At 47.1% G+C, this 19,662-nt stretch overlaps 1 protein-coding gene across 1 annotated transcript in view; it reads right to left on the reverse strand.

Annotated features, from left to right (window-relative positions):
* Positions 1–10,134: 10,134 nt before the first annotated feature.
* xkr7 (XK, Kell blood group complex subunit-related family, member 7) overlaps positions 10,135–19,662 on the reverse strand; it is a 65,746-nt gene continuing 56,218 nt past the window's right edge. The window contains exons 2-4 of the mRNA XM_037773891.1: positions 16,054–16,253; positions 12,828–13,047; positions 10,135–11,794 (exon numbers count right to left, since the gene is read on the reverse strand). Of these exons, the coding sequence (XP_037629819.1) occupies positions 10,987–11,794; positions 12,828–13,047; positions 16,054–16,253 (1,228 nt within the window). The 3' untranslated portion in view covers positions 10,135–10,986. The remainder of the gene's footprint in view (positions 11,795–12,827; positions 13,048–16,053; positions 16,254–19,662) is intronic.

Genomic DNA, 19,662 nt, shown 5'->3' on the forward strand with positions numbered 1-19,662 from the left:
GGGTTAGGGGTTAGGGGATAGGGGATAGGGGTTAGGGGATAGGGGATAGGGGATAGGGGATAAGGGTTAGGGGATAGGGGCTAGGGGATAGGGGATAGGGGATAGGGGATAGGGGTTAGGGGCGAAGGGTTAAGGGTTAGGGGTTAGGGGATAGGGGTTAGGGGTTAGGGGATAGGGGTTAGGGGCGAAGGGTTAAGGGTTAGGGGTTAGGGGATAGGGGTTAGGGGTTAGGGGATAGGGGTTAGGGGATAGGGGCTAGAGGTTAGGGGATAGAGGGTAGGGGTCAGGGGATAGGGGATAGGGGATAGGGGTTAGGGGTTAGGGGATAGGGGATAGGGGCAAGGGGTCAGGGGATAGGGGATAGGGGTTAGGGGTTAGGGGCGAAGGGTTAAGGGTTAGGGGTTAGGGGATAGGGGTTAGAGGATAGGGGTTAGGGGTTAGGGGTTAGGGTATAAGGGTTAGGGTATAGGGGCTAGGGGTTAGGGGATGGGGTTAGGGGCGAAGGGTTAAGGGTTAGGGGTTAGGGGATAGGGTTTAGGGGTTAGGGGATAGGGGTTAGGGGATAGGGGATAGGGGATAGGGGTTAGGGGTTAGGGGATAGGGGTCAGGGGATAGGGGCTAGGGGTTAGGGGATAGGGGCTAGGGGTCAGGGGATAGGGGATAGGGGTTAGGGGTTAGGGGCGAAGGGTTAAGGGTTAGGGGTTAGGGGATAGGGGTTAGGGGATAGGGGTTAGGGGTTAGGGGTTAGGGTATAAGGGTTAGGGTATAGGGGCTAGGGGTTAGGGGATGGGGTTAGGGGCGAAGGGTTAAGGGTTAGGGGTTAGGGGATAGGGGATAGGGGTTAGGGGATAGGGGATAGGGGATAGGGGATAGGGGATAGGGGCTAGGGGATAGGGGATAGGGGATAGGGGATAGGGGTTAGGGGCGAAGGGTTAAGGGTTAGGGGTTAGGGGATAGGGGTTAGGGGTTAGGGGATAGGGGTTAGGGGCGAAGGGTTAAGGGTTAGGGGTTAGGGGATAGGGGTTAGGGGTTAGGGGATAGGGGTTAGGGGATAGGGGCTAGAGGTTAGGGGATAGAGGGTAGGGGTCAGGGGATAGGGGATAGGGGATAGGGGTTAGGGGTTAGGGGATAGGGGATAGGGGCTAGGGGTCAGGGGATAGGGGATAGGGGTTAGGGGTTAGGGGCGAAGGGTTAAGGGTTAGGGGTTAGGGGATAGGGGTTAGAGGATAGGGGTTAGGGGTTAGGGGTTAGGGTATAAGGGTTAGGGTATAGGGGCTAGGGGTTAGGGGATGGGGTTAGGGGCGAAGGGTTAAGGGTTAGGGGTTAGGGGATAGGGTTTAGGGGTTAGGGGATAGGGGTTAGGGGATAGGGGATAGGGGATAGGGGATAGGGGTTAGGGGATAGGGGCTAGGGGATAGGGGATAGGGGATAGGGGATAGGGGTTAGGGGATAGGGGATAGGGGATAGGGGATAGGGGCTAGGGGATAGGGTTAAGGGTTAGGGGTTAGGGGATAGGGTTTAGGGGTTAGGGGATAGGGGTTAGGGGATAGGGGATAGGGGATAGGGGATAGGGGCTAGGGGATAGGGGATAGGGGATAGGGGATAGGGGTTAGGGGATAGGGGATAGGGGATAGGGGCTAGGGGATAGGGGATAGGGGTTAGGGGTTAGGGGCTAGGGGCTAGGGGATAGGGGATAGGGGATAGGGGTTAGGGGATAGGGGATAGGGGATAGGGGATAGGGGCTAGGGGATAGGGGATAGGGGATAGGGGATAGGGGATAGGGGTTAGGGGATAGGGTATAGGGGATAGGGGCTAGGGGCTAGGGGATAAGGGTTAGGGGTTAGGGGTTAGGGGCTAGGGGATAGGGGTTAGGGGTTAGGGGCTAGGGGCTAGGGGCTAGGGGATAGGGGCTAGGGGCTAGGGGATAGTGGTTAGGGGCTAGGAGCTAGGGGCTAGGGGATAGGGGATAGGGGCTAGGGGATAGGGGATAGGGGTTAGGGGATAGGGGATAGGGGATAGGGGTTAGGGGATAGGGGATAGGGGATAGGGGATAGCGGATAGGGGCTAGGGGATAGGGGATAGGGGCTAGGGGCTAGGGGCTAGGGGATAGGGGATAGGGGTTAGGGGTTAGGGGCTAGGGGATAGTGGTTAGGGGCTAGGGGCTAGGGGCTAGGGGATAGGGGTTAGGGGTTAGGGGCTAGGGGATAGGGGATAGGGGATAGGGGATAGGGGATAAGGGATAGGGGTTAGGGGATAGGGGATAGGGGATAGGGGATAGCGGATAGGGGCTAGGGGATAGGGGATAGGGGCTAGGGTCTAGGGGCTAGGGGATAGGGGTTAGGGGTTAGGGGTTAGGGTTCCCGTATGGGAGCCGGGCAGAGTGGCGGCCATCAGCTAGCCAGCGGGGGAACGCTAAATAATGGATGATCATGAAGAAGAAGGAAGGGAGGGATGAGGGAGAGGAAGAACAGGACAGGAGGACAGAAGATTGGACAGGTTGTCCACAGAGAAATTAACAAAATGAAGGGCTGATAAAAAGAAAGAGAAAGAAGGCGGAGAAGAGGAGAGGAAGACTGAGCCCCGTCGTCCTGTCTGCTGTGAAGAAAACAGAGAAGAGCTGAAGGGAAAGAGAGAAGGATGGATTGTTGAAGGGAGAGGAGGAGAGGAGAGGAGGAGAGGAGAGGAGGAGAGAAGGAGAGGAAGAGAGGAGGAGAGGAGAGGAGGAGAGGAGAGGAGGAGAGAAGGAGAGGAGGAGAGGAGGAGAGGAGAGGAGGAGGAGAGGAGGAGAGGAGGAGAGGAGAGGAGAGGAGGAGGAGAGGAGGAGAGAAGGAGAGGAAGAGAGGAGGAGAGGAGAGGAGGAGAGGAGAGGAGGAGAGAAGGAGAGGAGGAGAGGAGGAGAGGAGGAGGAGAGGAGGAGAGGAGGAGAGGAGAGGAGGAGAGGAGAGGAGGAGAGGAGAGGAGAGGAGGAGGAGAGGAGGAGAGAAGGAGAGGAGAGGAGGAGAGGGGAGGAGGAGAGAAGGAGAGGAGGAGAGAAGGAGAGGAGGAGAGGAGAGGAGGAGAGGAGGAGAGGGTTAGTGGAGCTACAGCTTCGGTTTCAGCTCTGCCTCACTCCGGCTTCACGCGGTCGGTAAGAACCAGCCAATCAGAGAGCGTCAGGTTCTCTCCTGGTGGAGCTGATGGAGACTAAAGTTAGTCAGTAATACATAAAGTGGATCAATCTAGATTCAACTGTGGTGCAGTGTTCTGCTGTTGAGGCTCCCGGGTTCTGGAATATTTAGAAACATTCAAAATAAACTGACGATTCAAGATAAATTGTTTCCTCAAACTAAAAGAAATATCTAAATAATTATTCATTAAAAGTGGCCAAACTGTGACGGCGTATTATTCGGGCCATTAGGGATTCTAAAAATGTAAATTTACGAGGAAAAATCCTCAGATATTCCCTGAGATTAAAGCAGCAAATTTACGAGAAACAAACACAAATTTATGGGATTATAAAGTCATACATTAATATCAGAAAAAAAAAAATTATATTTTCTGATATTAAAGTGGTAAATTTACTAAAAGAAAAACATCAGAAATTTGCAGGATTATAAAATTGTAAATTTACGAGAAGAAACGGAAGAAAACGGTGATAATGAAAACTGGTGTTTTCTTTGGTAAAGGTGTTTCATCTGGCGAGCATTTCAGAGTGGCAGCCGTGAGCTAGCCAGCACGGCATGCTCACATGCACTAACATGCATGTGAGCATGTGTGAGCATGCGCTGCCAGCCCGGCGATGTAAACAAAGCAAGGAGAAACTCAGTTGTTTGCTGCTATATTAGTGCCGTGGACATCAGATAGAGAACCTTTAAGTACAACATGCGAGTATAACCAGTATAACCAGTATAACTAGTATGACTAGTAACGTTCTCCCTCTGACGCGGTAACAGAACACACAGACAGCGGTGTATTTTGACGGCTGTTCAGCCATGTTTACTACAGTTTTGTTCCCATCTACAGTTATCAGCACAGCTTGGTGAGCTCTTTTTTAACAGCGTCATAGATATTTTTCACCACTGGTTTATTTTTCTGCTCGTTCACTCGGAGGATGTTTAAGCAGCATTATCAAAAGAACTCAGAGCACATCCTCACATACGTACTGTACATACAATACATACATACGAACCAAAGCACACATACTCATACACACACACGTCCTAGTATAGCGCCAATCTGGTATATACAGATATATATAGAATGAGTAAAAAAAAAGATCTATTTTCAGTTTTTACATCTTAATATAAGAGTCATACCAAAGACATGGCCACCGAGTGAGTAAACAATAGATAAATAGATATAAAACAAATACAAAAATAAATAAACAGAAATACTTGCATCAATTAATAAAAGATGATTTGAGTTTTTAAACTCTTTTAACATGTTTTTGTTCAAGTCGATATATAACCAGCGCACCACTTTTATTTTACCTCAACGACAACGGACGGATTCATGACCTGATCAGAGAGAGCGATGCCTCGCCCTCGGCCCACGATCGGGTGGTTGACATATGAATTATCTGTACATTATCATGTTCGTACATGATCATAGAGTCGTTATTTTCAGCACCATTAACATCGCAGTGACTTCCACCACCGTACCAACATCCACAAGTTCAGGTAGGACACAACACCGTCAGGATAATACGACTGCTAGGACCGATATTCAGCTCTAATCTGTGTTCCTGATTTCTCCCGTTTCGACCCACCAGAGATAAAATGACATTTTCTCTGCAGAGGAGACACCTGTAAGTCCAAAAAGAGCTTATATGGACATCGGTGTCTTCACAGGGAATACGACCACAAACCTTGTGAGGGTCGGTTATATACTTGTTGTTAACAATGAATGTGTGTGTGTGTGTGTGTGCATGATGGCCACGCTTCAGAGCGTTGATTGTTCAAACCATCCGCAACTCATCTGTAAGACGCAACTAGAAACGTGACCAGTGTTGGCGACAACGACAGCAGAAGGTTCTGAGGACAAACTAATAGAACGTTAACCGTTGAGTAGCGTCCTCGTCTGTCGCCATGTTCAGTTTTTAGTTCTCAAGCAGGATATTCCAAACCATCCTCACCCCCAACGTGTCAAATCACTCTACAGCGTGCCTTGGATTATTTCTGAGGGAGACTTGCATTTTGTACTTTTTTGAGAACATATTCTACCCATCCAATGAGCCCTTCACAAGACTGAATGAGCACAATACACCTGAAGGATCCAAAGAGCACCTGGATGTGATGACCACAAAGACCCAGCAGTGCTTCATTGTCTTCATGGTCAAATACCGCCGCTTGCTCAGTGACCCTACGCTTCTAACTACGGCGCTCTAGGTTCCCCTCTGGTGTCAGTTTTGGACGTGTCAGGTACAGCATGCAAGTTTCCAATCATTACATGCATACAGTGTCTTTTCAAAATAAACTTCCAACGTATGTTTACTTTTTAGGCTTTACTTACGCAACACAACCACTTGGTTAGGTTTAGGAAAAGGTTGTGGGTTTGGGTTAAAAATAAGTATGATTGTCACATAACTGCTGTTAGTTAAGTATTAAGTTACTTAACACAACTAAGGTAAAATAAGTCAACGTTGACTTGGTTTCACACCGGACACGAACAGCGAACGGGGGGGTTTATATTGGAGTTAGTTGAAAGCCCGGTGCGTCTCATACAGATGCTCAAGGGTTCCTCAGTGCGACGGTATCAGACACCGAGGGGCACTGACCAGGCGTCGGTATTTGACCAGTTGGGAGTGAGAACAGGTCGGATATTCTGGCGTCAGCCGGGGATGATTCGGCCTTGATCTTACCTACGTGAATGCATTGTTAAAAGACAAGTATATAAACCGTTCTCATTTGAAATACTCCTCATGGGAGTCTCTTCGACACCTCAGAATAAACACATGCATCATCAGCATAAAGGTGATTATTAAACCCGTTCTGGATACTGCGACAACAAACACGTCGGTGTCGGCACCCGGTGGCAGCGGGAGGGAACTGTTTAGATTCTGAAAATGTCAGAACATCGCTCCGATCAGCAGTAAATGTCTTCTTCTTATTGTCCGTCAGGGTGGAGATGGTAAACAGGTTCATACACGTTGAACAGCTTTCTCTGGATGAAACACTTTTTGAGTATGTTCTCAGTTTTTACACTATAAACAGTTTGATGTTAATACAACAGCCTGCACCAGCTTGAAAAGGGGAAGGGAGGTACCAAAACTAAAGTTGAGATGTCTTTGTTGTTTGTCCTGCTTGGGATCTAAATATCTTTGAGTTCATAACAGTTTAATATGATGTTTTACTGTGCCATAATATTTATTTTTTTTGTGCTCGTGTCAGTCAACCATGAACCGGTGACCCCTGAACATCGGCATCTTCTAAATGCTTGTTGGGTTGTAATGTAAGAATCATGGCATTACAGCTACTGAGGTTAAAGAAACGCAGTTAAACTGTCTCATGAACTGGGAGCTTTTATCACTACACAGGATCTGAAACGCATCTTCAGACGTGTTTTGATGAACATGATCTTTGAGATGCGTCAGGGTCACAAAGGGGAATGTAATGTTGGTAAGAGAAATGCTTCTGAGTGCATCTTTAAAAATGCTAACATCGTCTGCTGCCTTTATCTAAAACAATCACAACATTGGTTTAAATGTTTCTGGGACGGACGTAAAGAACTCCCGCTTCAGAAGAAATCACAAGTCACCTTTAAATGCACAGACTAACCTAAAAAAAGTCTTCAAAGAGAGAAGCCTGCTGTGTGATATGAGAGAGGACAGAAGGTGTGTTTCCTTCCTTCAGGTACTGATGCCGACCAGGCTGGACTCTCTCAGCATCCAGCTGCTTCTAGCTGATAGTAACATTCACACCTGGTAGCTGCTGCCTTCAGACCTCCACCTCTGAAGCTGTTCGCCGATCGGCTCCGCTGTATTAGTTCAAGTTGTAGCTCCGTGCTTCAGGGCGTCACAAGAGCAGTTCATAAAGGAGCAAAGACGATTTCAATGTTCCCGTCAGTTGACCGATGATGTAACTCACCGGTCCGAACCTGACCGTCTCCTCTGAAGGCCTGCACATGGTTTCATTTTGTAAACATCGTCTTTCAAAAAGTCCAAACCCATCGAACATCCCATCGGTAACAAGACACAGCAGCTTCTGCTGACTCCTCGCTAGCCGGCAGAAACAATCCTGCTACAACTAACCGCTTCCTGGATGTGTTCTCACAGTCCAGACTGTTTCTTTAAGGTCTGTTGACATGACTAAGGCTGCTTTCACATCGGGGACCCGGGCCCGGATCCGAGTACACTGGTCCCCTAAGTCCAGTTGGTTTGATGAGTGTGAACGCTCCGTACCGTCCTCGGGCACGGTGTGTCGATCCGTACTGGATTCCACCTGAAAAGGTGGTCTGGAGTACGGATCATGTGAACTCGGGTACGGTTCTCATCAGGTGTGAAAGCCGACCGTACCGAAACACGGAAGCGGACCGCTATTAAACGTGAGTAACGTTAGCAGTTAGCGAGTAGTTTAGAAAGGACAGGCGAGAGGTTCCTTAAATTACGGTGCCTTCAGATGTGGTGGTGTTCACCGTGTTCACCGTGTTTACCGTGTTTACCGTGTTCACCGTGTTCACCGTGTTTAAGAGTTGGGTCCATATGAACGCCCCCCCCACCCTCATGTCGTATTCACGACCTTGGAAGTGGAAAGTTTCTGACTTGTGACGTGTTTGTTGACGTTGTCAGAAATGGTGGAAGTTATGGAAGTTGTTTTTTCGGTGCATAATAAGTTAATATATTGTAATTTTAGCCGTATTTTGTTCTTCTTGGTAATTTTATAATCCGTTTGATGAAAATGTTGATATTCCCAACGGCCTCATCTTTCTCCTCTGTCATTATGTCTTTACATTTACTGCTTTATCTTACCTGTTTGCTAGCTTGTTAGTCTCTGTGGCTTCTAGACGCCGACAGTAACGTTAATATTGTCGTTGCTTAACAGCGGTGTTCTCACCACTGAACCACTTGAACGTCGAGTATATTGTGTACGCGACTTCCCGTGTTGGAAACAAGAGCTCACCAGTTTCATCTGAAGGCATCATTATAGACAATAGTAGGCGATGTTTGTTATTTTATTCAGCTGATTTAATGGTCTACCGCTGAAGAACGAGAGACGCTCAGCGGGCAGAGAGAGAGAGACAGCGGGGGGGAAACAGAGTGTAGAGTCGACGTATTTTCACATTAAACTCGGTGAAATCAGAGTTTATTTAGACCAAACCAGAGTTGGTGATTGTTGGAAAGACTAACGATGACGGTGTCGGTGAGTTTATTTAGTTTCTGTCCAGTTTGAATGACGTGTTTTACGATGCTCCGCCGCTAGAACAGCTGATCTCAACATAAACAAACACACGTGGATGATGACGTAGTGGACTCGGGCACCGTACGGAGCAACCGGGCCTGATGTGAAAACACCCTCCGAGACACTTCTCTGTTCTCTCTAAAAATCAAACACTGGCAAATGTTTCCATAGCATAATGAGGTTGTTGATGATCTCCTTCTACATCGTATGAACTCCAAGAAAAGTGGACAACATTTAGACTCTGAAGAGTAAATGAAGCTTCTTCATTCATCACTGACTAACTACAGCTTATTATAATAGCTTATATCTGACATCTGTATTGATTGGACTGTACATCACAGGCCTGTTTGTGGTGAGTTACAGCGTAGCCACATGGTGGCAGCCATCGCAGAAGACGTCCACTTTTACATCCTGACATCCGGTCCTTTCTCAGGGAGGGGGTGGGGGTGACGGAGCAGCTGGGATGTAAACGGTTGGACTTCTGCTATGGCTGTGTTTCTATCACATATGAATGGTTATCACTTCTATCTCAGGCTAACATCTCAGAAACCATCTGGACTCGTGAGCCTACATCTGATGGGTCCTCGTCCTATCAGGAGACTGGAGCCCAACGTATGAGACTACACGTCTCTTTAGACACCACGGACAGTTTAACGCTTAAAGGACGGTTTGTGAGGGACATGCAGCCATTGGAAGCTATCTGTCTCCTTCCTAAAACAGAACTCTATTCTACCGTCTGTATACTCTGCAAAGTCACTGCTTTTGTTTTTATAATATGAAACAAACTCAATTAGCAGCAAATTTGGAGGTAAAAAAAAATCTAGACGTCTTGTTTAAAACTGGGCTAAATGGGGCTGTAAAGTGAGACATGTACATTATAGAAAGATGTTGTTTCATTCACATTCCTGGTGTGTTTCGTCCCGTAGTTACAGTACGTCCCGCTTTACTGAAATATTTAAGTACTGTTGGAACAACATATTTAACCTGTTTTATTACACGGCTGTGTTGAATACTCGATTCTGATTCGTCAATCACGTCGTCCTACGGTCTGTTATTTCTTTATAGCAGAACGTTGCTATGTATAACAGACCATTGCTATGTATAACAGACTGTTGCTACGTATAACAGACCGTTGCTATGTATAACAGAATGTTATGTATAGCAGACCGTTGCTACGTATAACAGACCGTCGATATGTATAACAGACCGTCGCTACGTATAACAGACCGTTGCTACGTATAACAGACCGTTGCTATGTATAACAGACCGTTGATATGTATAACAGACCGTTGCTACGTATAACAGACCGTCGCTATGTATAACAGACCGTCGCTACGTATAACAGACCGTTGCTACGTATAACAGACCGTCGCTACGTATAACAGACCGTCGCTACGTATAACAGACCGTTGCTATGTATAACAGACCGTAGCTACGTATAACAGACCGTTGCTAAGTATAACAGACCGTTGATATGTATAACAGACCGTTGCTACGTATAACAGACCGTCGCTACGTATAACAGACCGTCGCTATGTATAACAGACCGTCCCTACGTATAACAGACCGTCGCTGCGTATAACAGACCGTCGCTACGTATAACAGACCGTTGCTACGTATAACAGACCGTCGCTACGTATAACAGACCGTCGCTACGTATAACAGACCGTTGCTATGTATAACAGACCGTTGCTACGTATAACAGACCGTCGCTACGTATAACAGACCGTTGCTATGTATAACAGACCGTTGCTATGTATAACAGACCGTCGCTATGTATAACAGACCGTCGCTATGTATAACAGACCGTTGCTATGTATAACAGACCGTTGCTATGTATAACAGACCGTTGCTATGGGTGCAGTTCTTTTTGTGTCAGATTATTGATGTCTTCAGTAAGTAGTTGTGTAAGAAGCGGGATAATGTTCAGCTAGCGGGTCATTGTTGCGAAAGAAATCGTGCAGCATCGCCCTGAAGAGCGTCGGGTTGCAGCATCGCTCTGTCGGGATTTCTTTCACAACAATGACCAGCTAGCTGTACATTATCTCTAACTTAACCTCGATGTGATATTTATCAGCCAGTGAGCCTAACGACTGCATGTCCCGTACAAACTCTGGTATTTCCCCGGTAAGTCTCCGTTGAGTCTCCGGGGTCCGAGGCTCAAGTTCATGCAGCAGACGGTTTCTCAATTATCTCAAACTCAACGCAACCTCATTGCTCCCGAATCCTTTGACTTCTTGTTCTGACCATGCAGGATGAAACTAGATCTAACGCTCCTTGGTCCCAGGATGAGAGATTAAATTCCTCACCTCCAAGCTTTTAGAAAAGACGGAGATGATCCCGTATCAGTGGTACTCCGTTTACTTCCCACGGCTCATTCATGCTACGTACTCCCGGACTTCGCCCTAAGGGGAGAGCTTTGGTCCCAGATTGCGCTTCACATTTTACAATCAAGTCTTGACAACCTCTTTTTTAAAATTTTTTTTTAAAAAGAGTTGCCTGAAACTCCTTTCCATGCTTCTCCTGGCGTCGGTAGTCCTGGGATGAGAACTGATCTCAGGCTGACCTCGGTCCCAGAATGCACCGCACAAGTTTAAGAGCCCCTGTTGGCTTAGACAGTCGTCTCGTACTCTAAGACCTCTTTGCTGCCCATCATGCTACTCCGGTACTGTATCCTGGGGCTGACGGTCGACGTGGTCTCCAGGAGCAGAATGGTCTTGCGGAGGCGCCGATCGATAAAGTGCGCATCCCAGGCCGGGTATCGCTTCCTCGGGAGGTCGATCCGGATCACGGGGCCCTCCTGTGCCCGAGATGAGGAGGAGGTCCTGTGAAGGAGCGCAGGAGAGGATGAAGGGGAGGGACGCACCTGGAAGACGGGCAGGCAACTGTCCCTGTCCCTGTCCTTGTCCCGCTCTCCGGGAACCGGCTCCCCCGTGTCTTTAGTCCTGGGGAGCGTCCTCGGAGGGCTGGTGATCACCATGTCTGTTTGGGACCCTTGGGACGGTGTGAGGCAAGCATCGATCACTCCAGCTACTCCTCCCGCACCCACCGCGCCCTCGTCCACGCACCCTCCCCACTGCGAGCCCAGAACAGGCCCGTCGGGATGCAGCCAGCAGTAGTACACCAACATGAAGAAGGTTCCCAGGGCGAAGCTGCAGGCCACCAGGCACACCACCACCAGGGCGTAGGAGTCGGAGGTGTGCGGGCCGCGGTAGGTGTACCAGGCGGCGGTCAGCGCCACGTTCTCGGCCAGCGTCACCGAGTAGTAGACGGTCATACGGAAGCGGCTGGGGCCCTCCTTCACGTTGAACCAGCAGAAGATGTAGATGATTCCCACCACCATGTTGTAGATGATCTCCTCCCACTTGGACATGCAGAAGTCGGTCTCACCTTGGATGATCCAGAAGGTCATGACGCACCTGAAAGACAATAAACAATAACAGTAATGGAGAGCAAATGATATAAATATCACACTCAGTCCGTGCACGTTGACCTCAGGATCTCAGAATTAACAACCAATAACCAATAAAATGCAAAAAAAAGGGACCTCACACACCTCCATCATCTCTTCACAAATAACTCACTATCCTCCTTTGAACAGTTCAATGACAAATATAACAATATTTACAGTAAATTCAAATAAGGAACTCTCTAACTATCAATAATCTATCAATAACCCCCTCAGATCATCCCATTAATAAAATATATCGCCACCAAAGCAAATACCCCGAAACAACTCTACAAAATCTGATCTGCATCAGATTCCACATTATCTCTACCAATAGAAAAATGGGAAAAAGAACCTCAATATCAAACCGGATCAACAAATCTGTCAATCCACCTTTCAAATGACCAGAAATATCGATTATCGATTTACAACTGATCCAATACCAGATAATACACCGCACACATCTCACAGGCCGTAACATGAACGCAACGGGATTCACTAACTCACCAAAACCTGTCTGGAGCCGCAAAACATTTGATCAGTCTGATGAAGGTAACACAGTTTATAGTTCATAACTTATGACTTTATTCTCGTAATATTCTGACTTTATTGTGTAAATCTCAGATGTGTTTTCCCTCAATGTGGTCCTAATACTCCGTAGTACATTGTCTCTTTGTCCCTCACTGCATTAGACTGATATACTATATACTTAGACTATAAACTGTGTTACCTTCATCACAATGATCACATGTTTTGTGACTCCAAACAGATTTTGTGATCTTTAGATAGTAAAGGTTGCTGACCTCTGACCTCTGACCTCTGACCCCTGACCCCGGGTCCCTGGACTAGAGTCTCTGACAGACAGTAAAGTCGGTCGGGATCTCGTCTCAGATGGTTAAAAAACACGCCATAATTCATAATTTTGTAAACTGTCAAATAAGCTTCTCATTGTGGACCGCGACTCTGGACCGCGACTCTCTGCTTCAGGTCACGTGTTGACGCACCAGTGGCTGACGATGAAGATGCCGAAGTAGAGCTGGAAGACGGAGGCGAAGAGGGCGAAGGCCACGGTCCTCGCCCCGATGGTGAAGAAGTGCCACAGCATCTGGGTGATCACGGCCTTGTAGGACATCGGCAGCTTGTCGTCGCGGGAGTCCCGCAGAACCTTCTGGTAGGAGGCGATCATCCAGGCCAGAGAGACCAGGGAGGCAGAGGCCGAGAGACCTGCAGAGACCACCAGAGAGAGAGAGGAAGAGGAAGAGGAGGAGGAAGAGGAAGAGGAAGAGGAAGAGGAAGAGGAAGAGGAAGAGGAAGGGTTGGAGGGAGAGGAAGAGAGGTAGGGAGACAGACGACCAGAGATAGAGAGGAAGAGGAAGAGGAGGAGGAGGAGGAAGAGGAAAAGGAAGGGAGGGAGGGAGACAGACGACAACTTAAATAAAATAAAACAACTTAAGGTCCTCTTACGGGCTTCTCCCAGAGCTTTTAACCGTGACAATTAACTGAACTCCATCCGCCGACCTTGAGTTGACCTTGAGTTGACCTTGAGTTGACCTTGAGTTGACCTTGAGTTGACCTTGGGGGTGTTTCTCTCATGCAATTACTTCGCACATTTGTCATGAATACTTTCACACAGAACACCAATACTACGCGGCGAATAAGCAACGTCATTTTGTTTCTGGATCAAGGTCAAGTTTCCTGAGCTTTTCAATACGTGAGGGGTGAGAGGAGGTCGTGTTGCTCGGTCTCTACCTATCTGGCGTGGAGAGGAGGTCGTGTTGCTCGGGCTCTACCTGTCTGGCGTGGAGAGGAGGTCGTGTTGCTCGGGCTCTACCTGTCTGGCGTGGAGAGGAGGTCGTGTTGCTCGGGCTCTACCTGTCTGGCGTGGAGAGGAGGTCGTGTTGCTCTGGTTCTACCTGTCTGGCGTGGAGAGGAGGTCGTGTTGCTCGGGCTCTACCTATCTGGCGTGGAGAGGAGGTCGTGTTGCTCTGGTTCTACCTGTCTGGCGTGGAGAGGAGGTCGTGTTGCTCGGGCTCTACCTGTCTGGCGTGGAGAGGAGGTCGTGTTGCTCTGGTTCTACCTGTCTGGCGTGGAGAGGAGGTCGTGTTGCTCGGGCTCTACCTGTCTGGCGTGGAGAGGAGGTCGTGTTGCTCGGTCTGTACCTATCTGGCGTGGAGAGGAGGTCGTGTTGCTCGGGCTCTACCTGTCTGGCGTGGAGAGGAGGTCGTGTTGCTCTGGTTCTACCTGTCTGGCGTGGAGAGGAGGTCATGTTGCTCGGGCTGTACCTATCTGGCGTGGAGAGGAGGTTGTGTTGCTCTGGCTCTACCTGTCTGGCGTGGAGAGGAGGTCATGTTGCTCGGGCTGTACCTATCTGGCGTGGAGAGGAGGTCGTGTTGCTCTGGCTCTACCTGTCTGGCGTGGAGAGGAGGTCGTGTTGTGTTGTTGAATATTGGCATATATCATTATCTGAGTTACTCAGATATGAAGGATTCATCCTCTGGGGAGAAAGACAATCTGTTTATTTTATTATGAAATATCTTTTATTTAAATGATATATATAATATAATATTATAGATATAATATTAATAAATTCAACTTATATAGTTGATAAAGGAAAGATTGAAGGATCACTGAAAACATAAAGGATCATCCTCTGGGGATCATGAACATCAGATTTAATGGCCAGTACCAACTCTGGGTGGTATTTGTTAATATATCAGAACCAACTGACCAACATGAAACTGACTTCTGTTACCTGTCTGTCAACCAGCTGATGATGCTAAAATGCTAACGTAGCACCTCTAAAGTGGACCTGGACCAGTTTGGACTGAAGTCAGATCATCATCAGCCCGCACACGTAAACCGTGAGGCGCAACGTGCGGCGCGGCGCGGCGCCCAGAGCGCAGTTTAAACCCATTAAACATTCATGTGTGTTAATCATGCAGTCTTGTCTCAGATTAGCTGAGAATCACACTGAGAGCCGAGACGGAGCTGAACTCACTGCTGCATCTTAATGTAATGTAGATCATCCTGGGTTTTTATTTTATCAAGAGATCTTCATAATATAATAATATATAATATTCCTCTCATGTAGGAACTTTAAGAAGATATTTACAGAACAGATTACTGCTGCTGGAAACAACTTCCTGCTTTGAAGACCACTCAGAGTGTTTTAGGTCCATGTGGTCGCTGTTAGATAGATACAGTATATATGAGGTCTATACAGTCTAGACTGGAGATACTGTATATACTGTATACACTGTATACACTGTATATACACACTGTATATATATACTGTATATACAGTGTGTATATACAGTATATACAGTATATACGGTGTGTGTGTGTGTGTGTGTGTGTGTCTGAGTCCGAGGGAGTTTTGTTTTATTCATCAAAGGCCGATGTGCTTCTTGTAAGAGGTGCATGAATAAAGCATCGACTCTCCTACTGATATCTGCCCTCACGCACGCACGCACGCACGCACGCACGCACGCACGCACGCCAATAATAAATTACAGCTGATAAAATCCAATAAAATAACCGTCAGTTTTCTTAAAGAATAATTCTGTTTTATTACAACTTGGATTTTATTTTCAGAGTTTTCATCAGTAATAAAAACATTAGTCGGGTTTTCACCAAAAGTTCCTGGTAACTTTAGTTCCTGGAACTTAATTTAGACCCTGATCCCTGCAGCGCAATGAGTTCCTCTAAAGGTTCTTAGTTCCTCTAAAGGTTCTTAGTTCCTCTAAAGGTTCCTAGTTCCTCTAAAGGTCCTTAGTTCCTCTAAAGGTTCTCTAAAGGTTCTTAGTTCCTCTAAAGGTTCTGTAAAGGTTCTTAGATCCTCAAAAGGTTCTCGAAAAGTTCTTAGTTCCTCTAAAGGTTCTCTAACGGTACTTAGTTCCTCTAAAGGTTCTTAGTTCCTCTAAAGGTTCCTAGTTCCTCTAAAGGTTCTTAGTTCCTCTAAAGGTTCTCTAACGGTACTTAGTTCCTCTAAAGGTTCTTAGTTCCTCTAAAGGTTCTTAGTTGGAGGTGATTGTACTGAGAAGGGTCACTGTGTTAAAGTTGTTTAATAATCAACTCTTCTTCGTCAGTCTGACTTCATCGTGGCGCCGTGTCCCGGATGTCAGCGATGAACTTGGTGAGTACGGCGTTTTCATATCAATCAGAGACAATCTGTCAATCAACCTTGACTAACTGCGCTCACTGATGGAGCAGGAAGTGCGTGTCGCTCACCTTGCAGAGGCAGGACGGCGTTTCCGTGGATCATGATGCTCAGCTGGAGGACGAGCTGCGGCGCCGACTTCAGGAAGGCCTCCAGGAGGCGCAGCATGGTGATGTCAGCGCTCTCAAACATCAGCCGCCAGTGGAAGTGGCGAAGGGGCCCGCTGCTGTGCCAACGGCTCTGGGCGCCCAGGTAGAGGGCGTGGATGTACCTGAGGGCGAGAGGCATGGAGGGTTAGAATCAATCATTGCTTTATGTCACGGCCGCCGCCGCCGCCGCCGCCGCCGCCAACGTCTCCACCTGGCTAACATGATCTGGTAGAGGTGTGTTGATGTAAATCATGATGTGTGGTATCCTGCACGTGATTGGTTCCACTTGCTGAGGCGCCGCCCTTCTCAGAGCTGGAGGTTACTGATTGGAGCAGCTCGCCACCGTACCGCTGATGTTTTAGCTCGTTGTAGGCGGAGTTCCGTAATAAAAGCTAAGAACAGCTCAGTTTGTCCTGAACATGTCGGAGCGTCTCCATTTAAACCCAAACGGGTATAAAGGTGTGAATGACGTCCTCCACGTCACCACGCCGTTCTGCTGGGAGATGAAAACAGCTGAGAGAGTCTCCAGGGACTCACCTTCAGCCTCACCTGTCACTGTTCTACTCTGACGGGCTTCTGTTTGGTTGTTCCTCTCGTGTCAGTGACGGCGTCGGCGGTCGCCGGGTTGCAGTGGGTCAACTGGAGAGTCGAGGATTGTTATTTTAGAGAGATATTGATGTGAGGAGGAGATCTGAGAGGTTTTATTATTTTCACCTGCTGCTGCAGCGAGACGTCGGCACTGGAGAGACGCTGCTGCTGTCAGCCGGGAACAACCGGCAGAGTTTGATAGAAAAACACACGATAACTTCTGGAGATAACAGGTTGGTTACCGGCAGACGTCGTTTCACTCCAACAGTGAACACAAAGTGATGATCTGTGATTCGTGTTTCACTCTTTTACTAAAGTTATACCACTAACTAACACTGACATCATGTATGTTCTATATAAGAGAAAATCTTTATTTGTTACATGCAGGGTCTGATATGAACTGTTTCCACTTCCTGCCTCTGTAGCAGACAAGTATTTAGTTTTATCTGCCTCTTCTGAAATCTCTGCGCTAAAAGAAGGAATAATATTTTAGATCTGATGTCATTCAATTTTCAATATATGTTACACAAAACACATGATATACACGGTAAATGACAGTGAGTTACACCGTGGAGGGAGGGTAGTAGTGTACTGTACTTTGTTATTGTCATCTATAGTGGTTATTTGCATAAAAACACACAATTCAAATGATTATGATTATTTAAATCTTGGTGAGCTGCTTAGAGCTAGTGTTATGAAGTTCAACAGGTCATAATTCTGTCTCTAATATCTATTTTATATTGATGTGTAAACATCTCCTAACAACTGGATTTATTCAAGTTTCTCACCAAAAACTACATTTTACCAGATTACATTTGAACACATCATGATAAGGTTGTAATTTACTTTCAACCAATAGTCCTTTTTCCTGAGCCGACTTTGAACGCCTCATAATAATAACTCAATGGCACCTCCGTTTATCCAGTCAGGACTGAGCTGCTAACGGCTGCTAACAGCTAACATTACTAACTCTCCTCCTGCTGATGTAAACAGGTTTGTTGTTCTCAGTGTCTCTTTATCAGGTAGAAACAGGATGCACCACCTCAGGTTTAGTAGCTCCGTGCTGTTGAGAGCTTTTTATCTCTTCACCGTGTCTCCGGTCCCAAACAAACTGAAACATGATGCAGCGTGCGTCTGCGTCATTGTGCATGGGAAAAGCATCAATGAGAGGAATCGATGGTCACGGAGACATGAGATGCCGAGAAAGAGGACAACTACTGTTCTCTATTCCATCACTAGCGTTTTCCCTGCCTGTCAAAGTGACGGGTGTCCTGATGATTTCACCGCCACTGCCAACAATTTACCCGCATTTGGCGGGTGGCGGGTTCTAATCAGACCCTGGTTACATGACTGGACCAACGGAGGGATCACAAGATCGCTGCAAAAATCAACTTAAGTTTACAGTTCTTAAAGGGACAGCGTGTGGTGATGTGGCGGTGAGGAAGTTTTCCCACCGGTTAATAAACTTGTGATTACACCGGAGAGTTTATAAGAAGAGATGACGGTTAATATGTGTAGAAGAAAACGTAGTTTTTGCTGCTAGGCCGTAGGGGTCTAACGTCACCTGGCTCGCACTCCGGCTGTCACATTCTCTGTTTTTAATGCAATCATTTTAAGAAAATTTGTTTTTTCGTATAAAGATGGAGGTTTTTAAAAGGATTTGCTAGAAAAACACTAAATGATGATTATATTTGTTATTTTGTTTTATTTGAGCTTTTTTCTTTGTCAAACTCTGAAAATGTTCACGTCTTCAGACTCTAAAACTTCTTCAAATGAAACAACCTGAAAACTGCTTCTAACCGCTCTGAGTCGAGTAGACGTTAATCTTTAGGACTCCCTTCTCAGACGGACCAGTCAGTGTGTGAGGGAGGAAGGAGTGATGCATCATGGGAGATAGTGGTAATGGTGCAGCAGGACGGAGAGCTGAAGCTCGCTGGAGGAAAAGTGAGACGACACTTCACTTCCTGAGCTTCTGCATCCCAAAGCACATTTTAAATAGAGGGATGAAAATAACTGCACGCACGCACGCATGCACGCACGCACGCACGAGCGCACGAACACGCACGCACGAACACGCACACACGAACACGCACACACGTCAGCATATATGACGCTGTTCAAGTCTGTAAAATAGATGAGCACGGACACACGTGTGTGTGTTTGACACACAAACAACATTCCTACACATAAACACACACGGTATGTCTCACGTGCACGTTCTCTCTCTCTCACACACACACACACACACACACACACACACAGTGACAGGCAGCCTGGAAATCTGTAGCTCTGCAAATAATTTGCTGTCCAAGCAGCTGCTGGCGCTCCTCCATCACATCCCTCTGTCTGTCTGTCTGTCTGTCTCTCTGTCTGTCTCTCTGTCTGTCTGTCTGTCTGTCTGTCTGTCTCTCTGTCTGTCTCTCTGTCTGTCTGTCTGTCTGTCTGTCTCTCTGTCTCTCTGTCTGTCTGTCTGTCTGTCTGTCTGTCTGTCTGTCTGTCTCTCTGTCTGTCTCTCTGTCTGTCTGTCTGTCTGTCTGTCTGTCTGTCTGTCTGTCTCTCTGTCTCTCTGTCTGTCTGTGAGACAGAGTGATGACATGTGAGCATTTAAATTCATAATTACCATCATGATTATAATAATAATAATAATAATAATTATAGTCAGGTTAAAGGCGTTGAGTCACAGGCCGCAGATTTCTCATCATTACGGCTCATTGACTTGAAATTGATCAGCAGACGCTCATCGAGGACACGGCGAGACGCAGTAAACAAAGGTCAGGAGGCAGGTATTAATTAATGATGTTTACCTGGAGGAACAAACGGGACTAATAAAAACTATGATGATGATGATGATGATGATGATGATGATGACAGAACCAGAAGGCTGTTAGGATGCTACATCACTCAATTATTTACTAATGATTATTTCTATATACTGCTGACAAG

Source organism: Sebastes umbrosus, chromosome 6 (assembly GCF_015220745.1).
Source record: "Sebastes umbrosus isolate fSebUmb1 chromosome 6, fSebUmb1.pri, whole genome shotgun sequence".
Classification (NCBI taxonomy): domain Eukaryota; kingdom Metazoa; phylum Chordata; class Actinopteri; order Perciformes; family Sebastidae; genus Sebastes; species Sebastes umbrosus.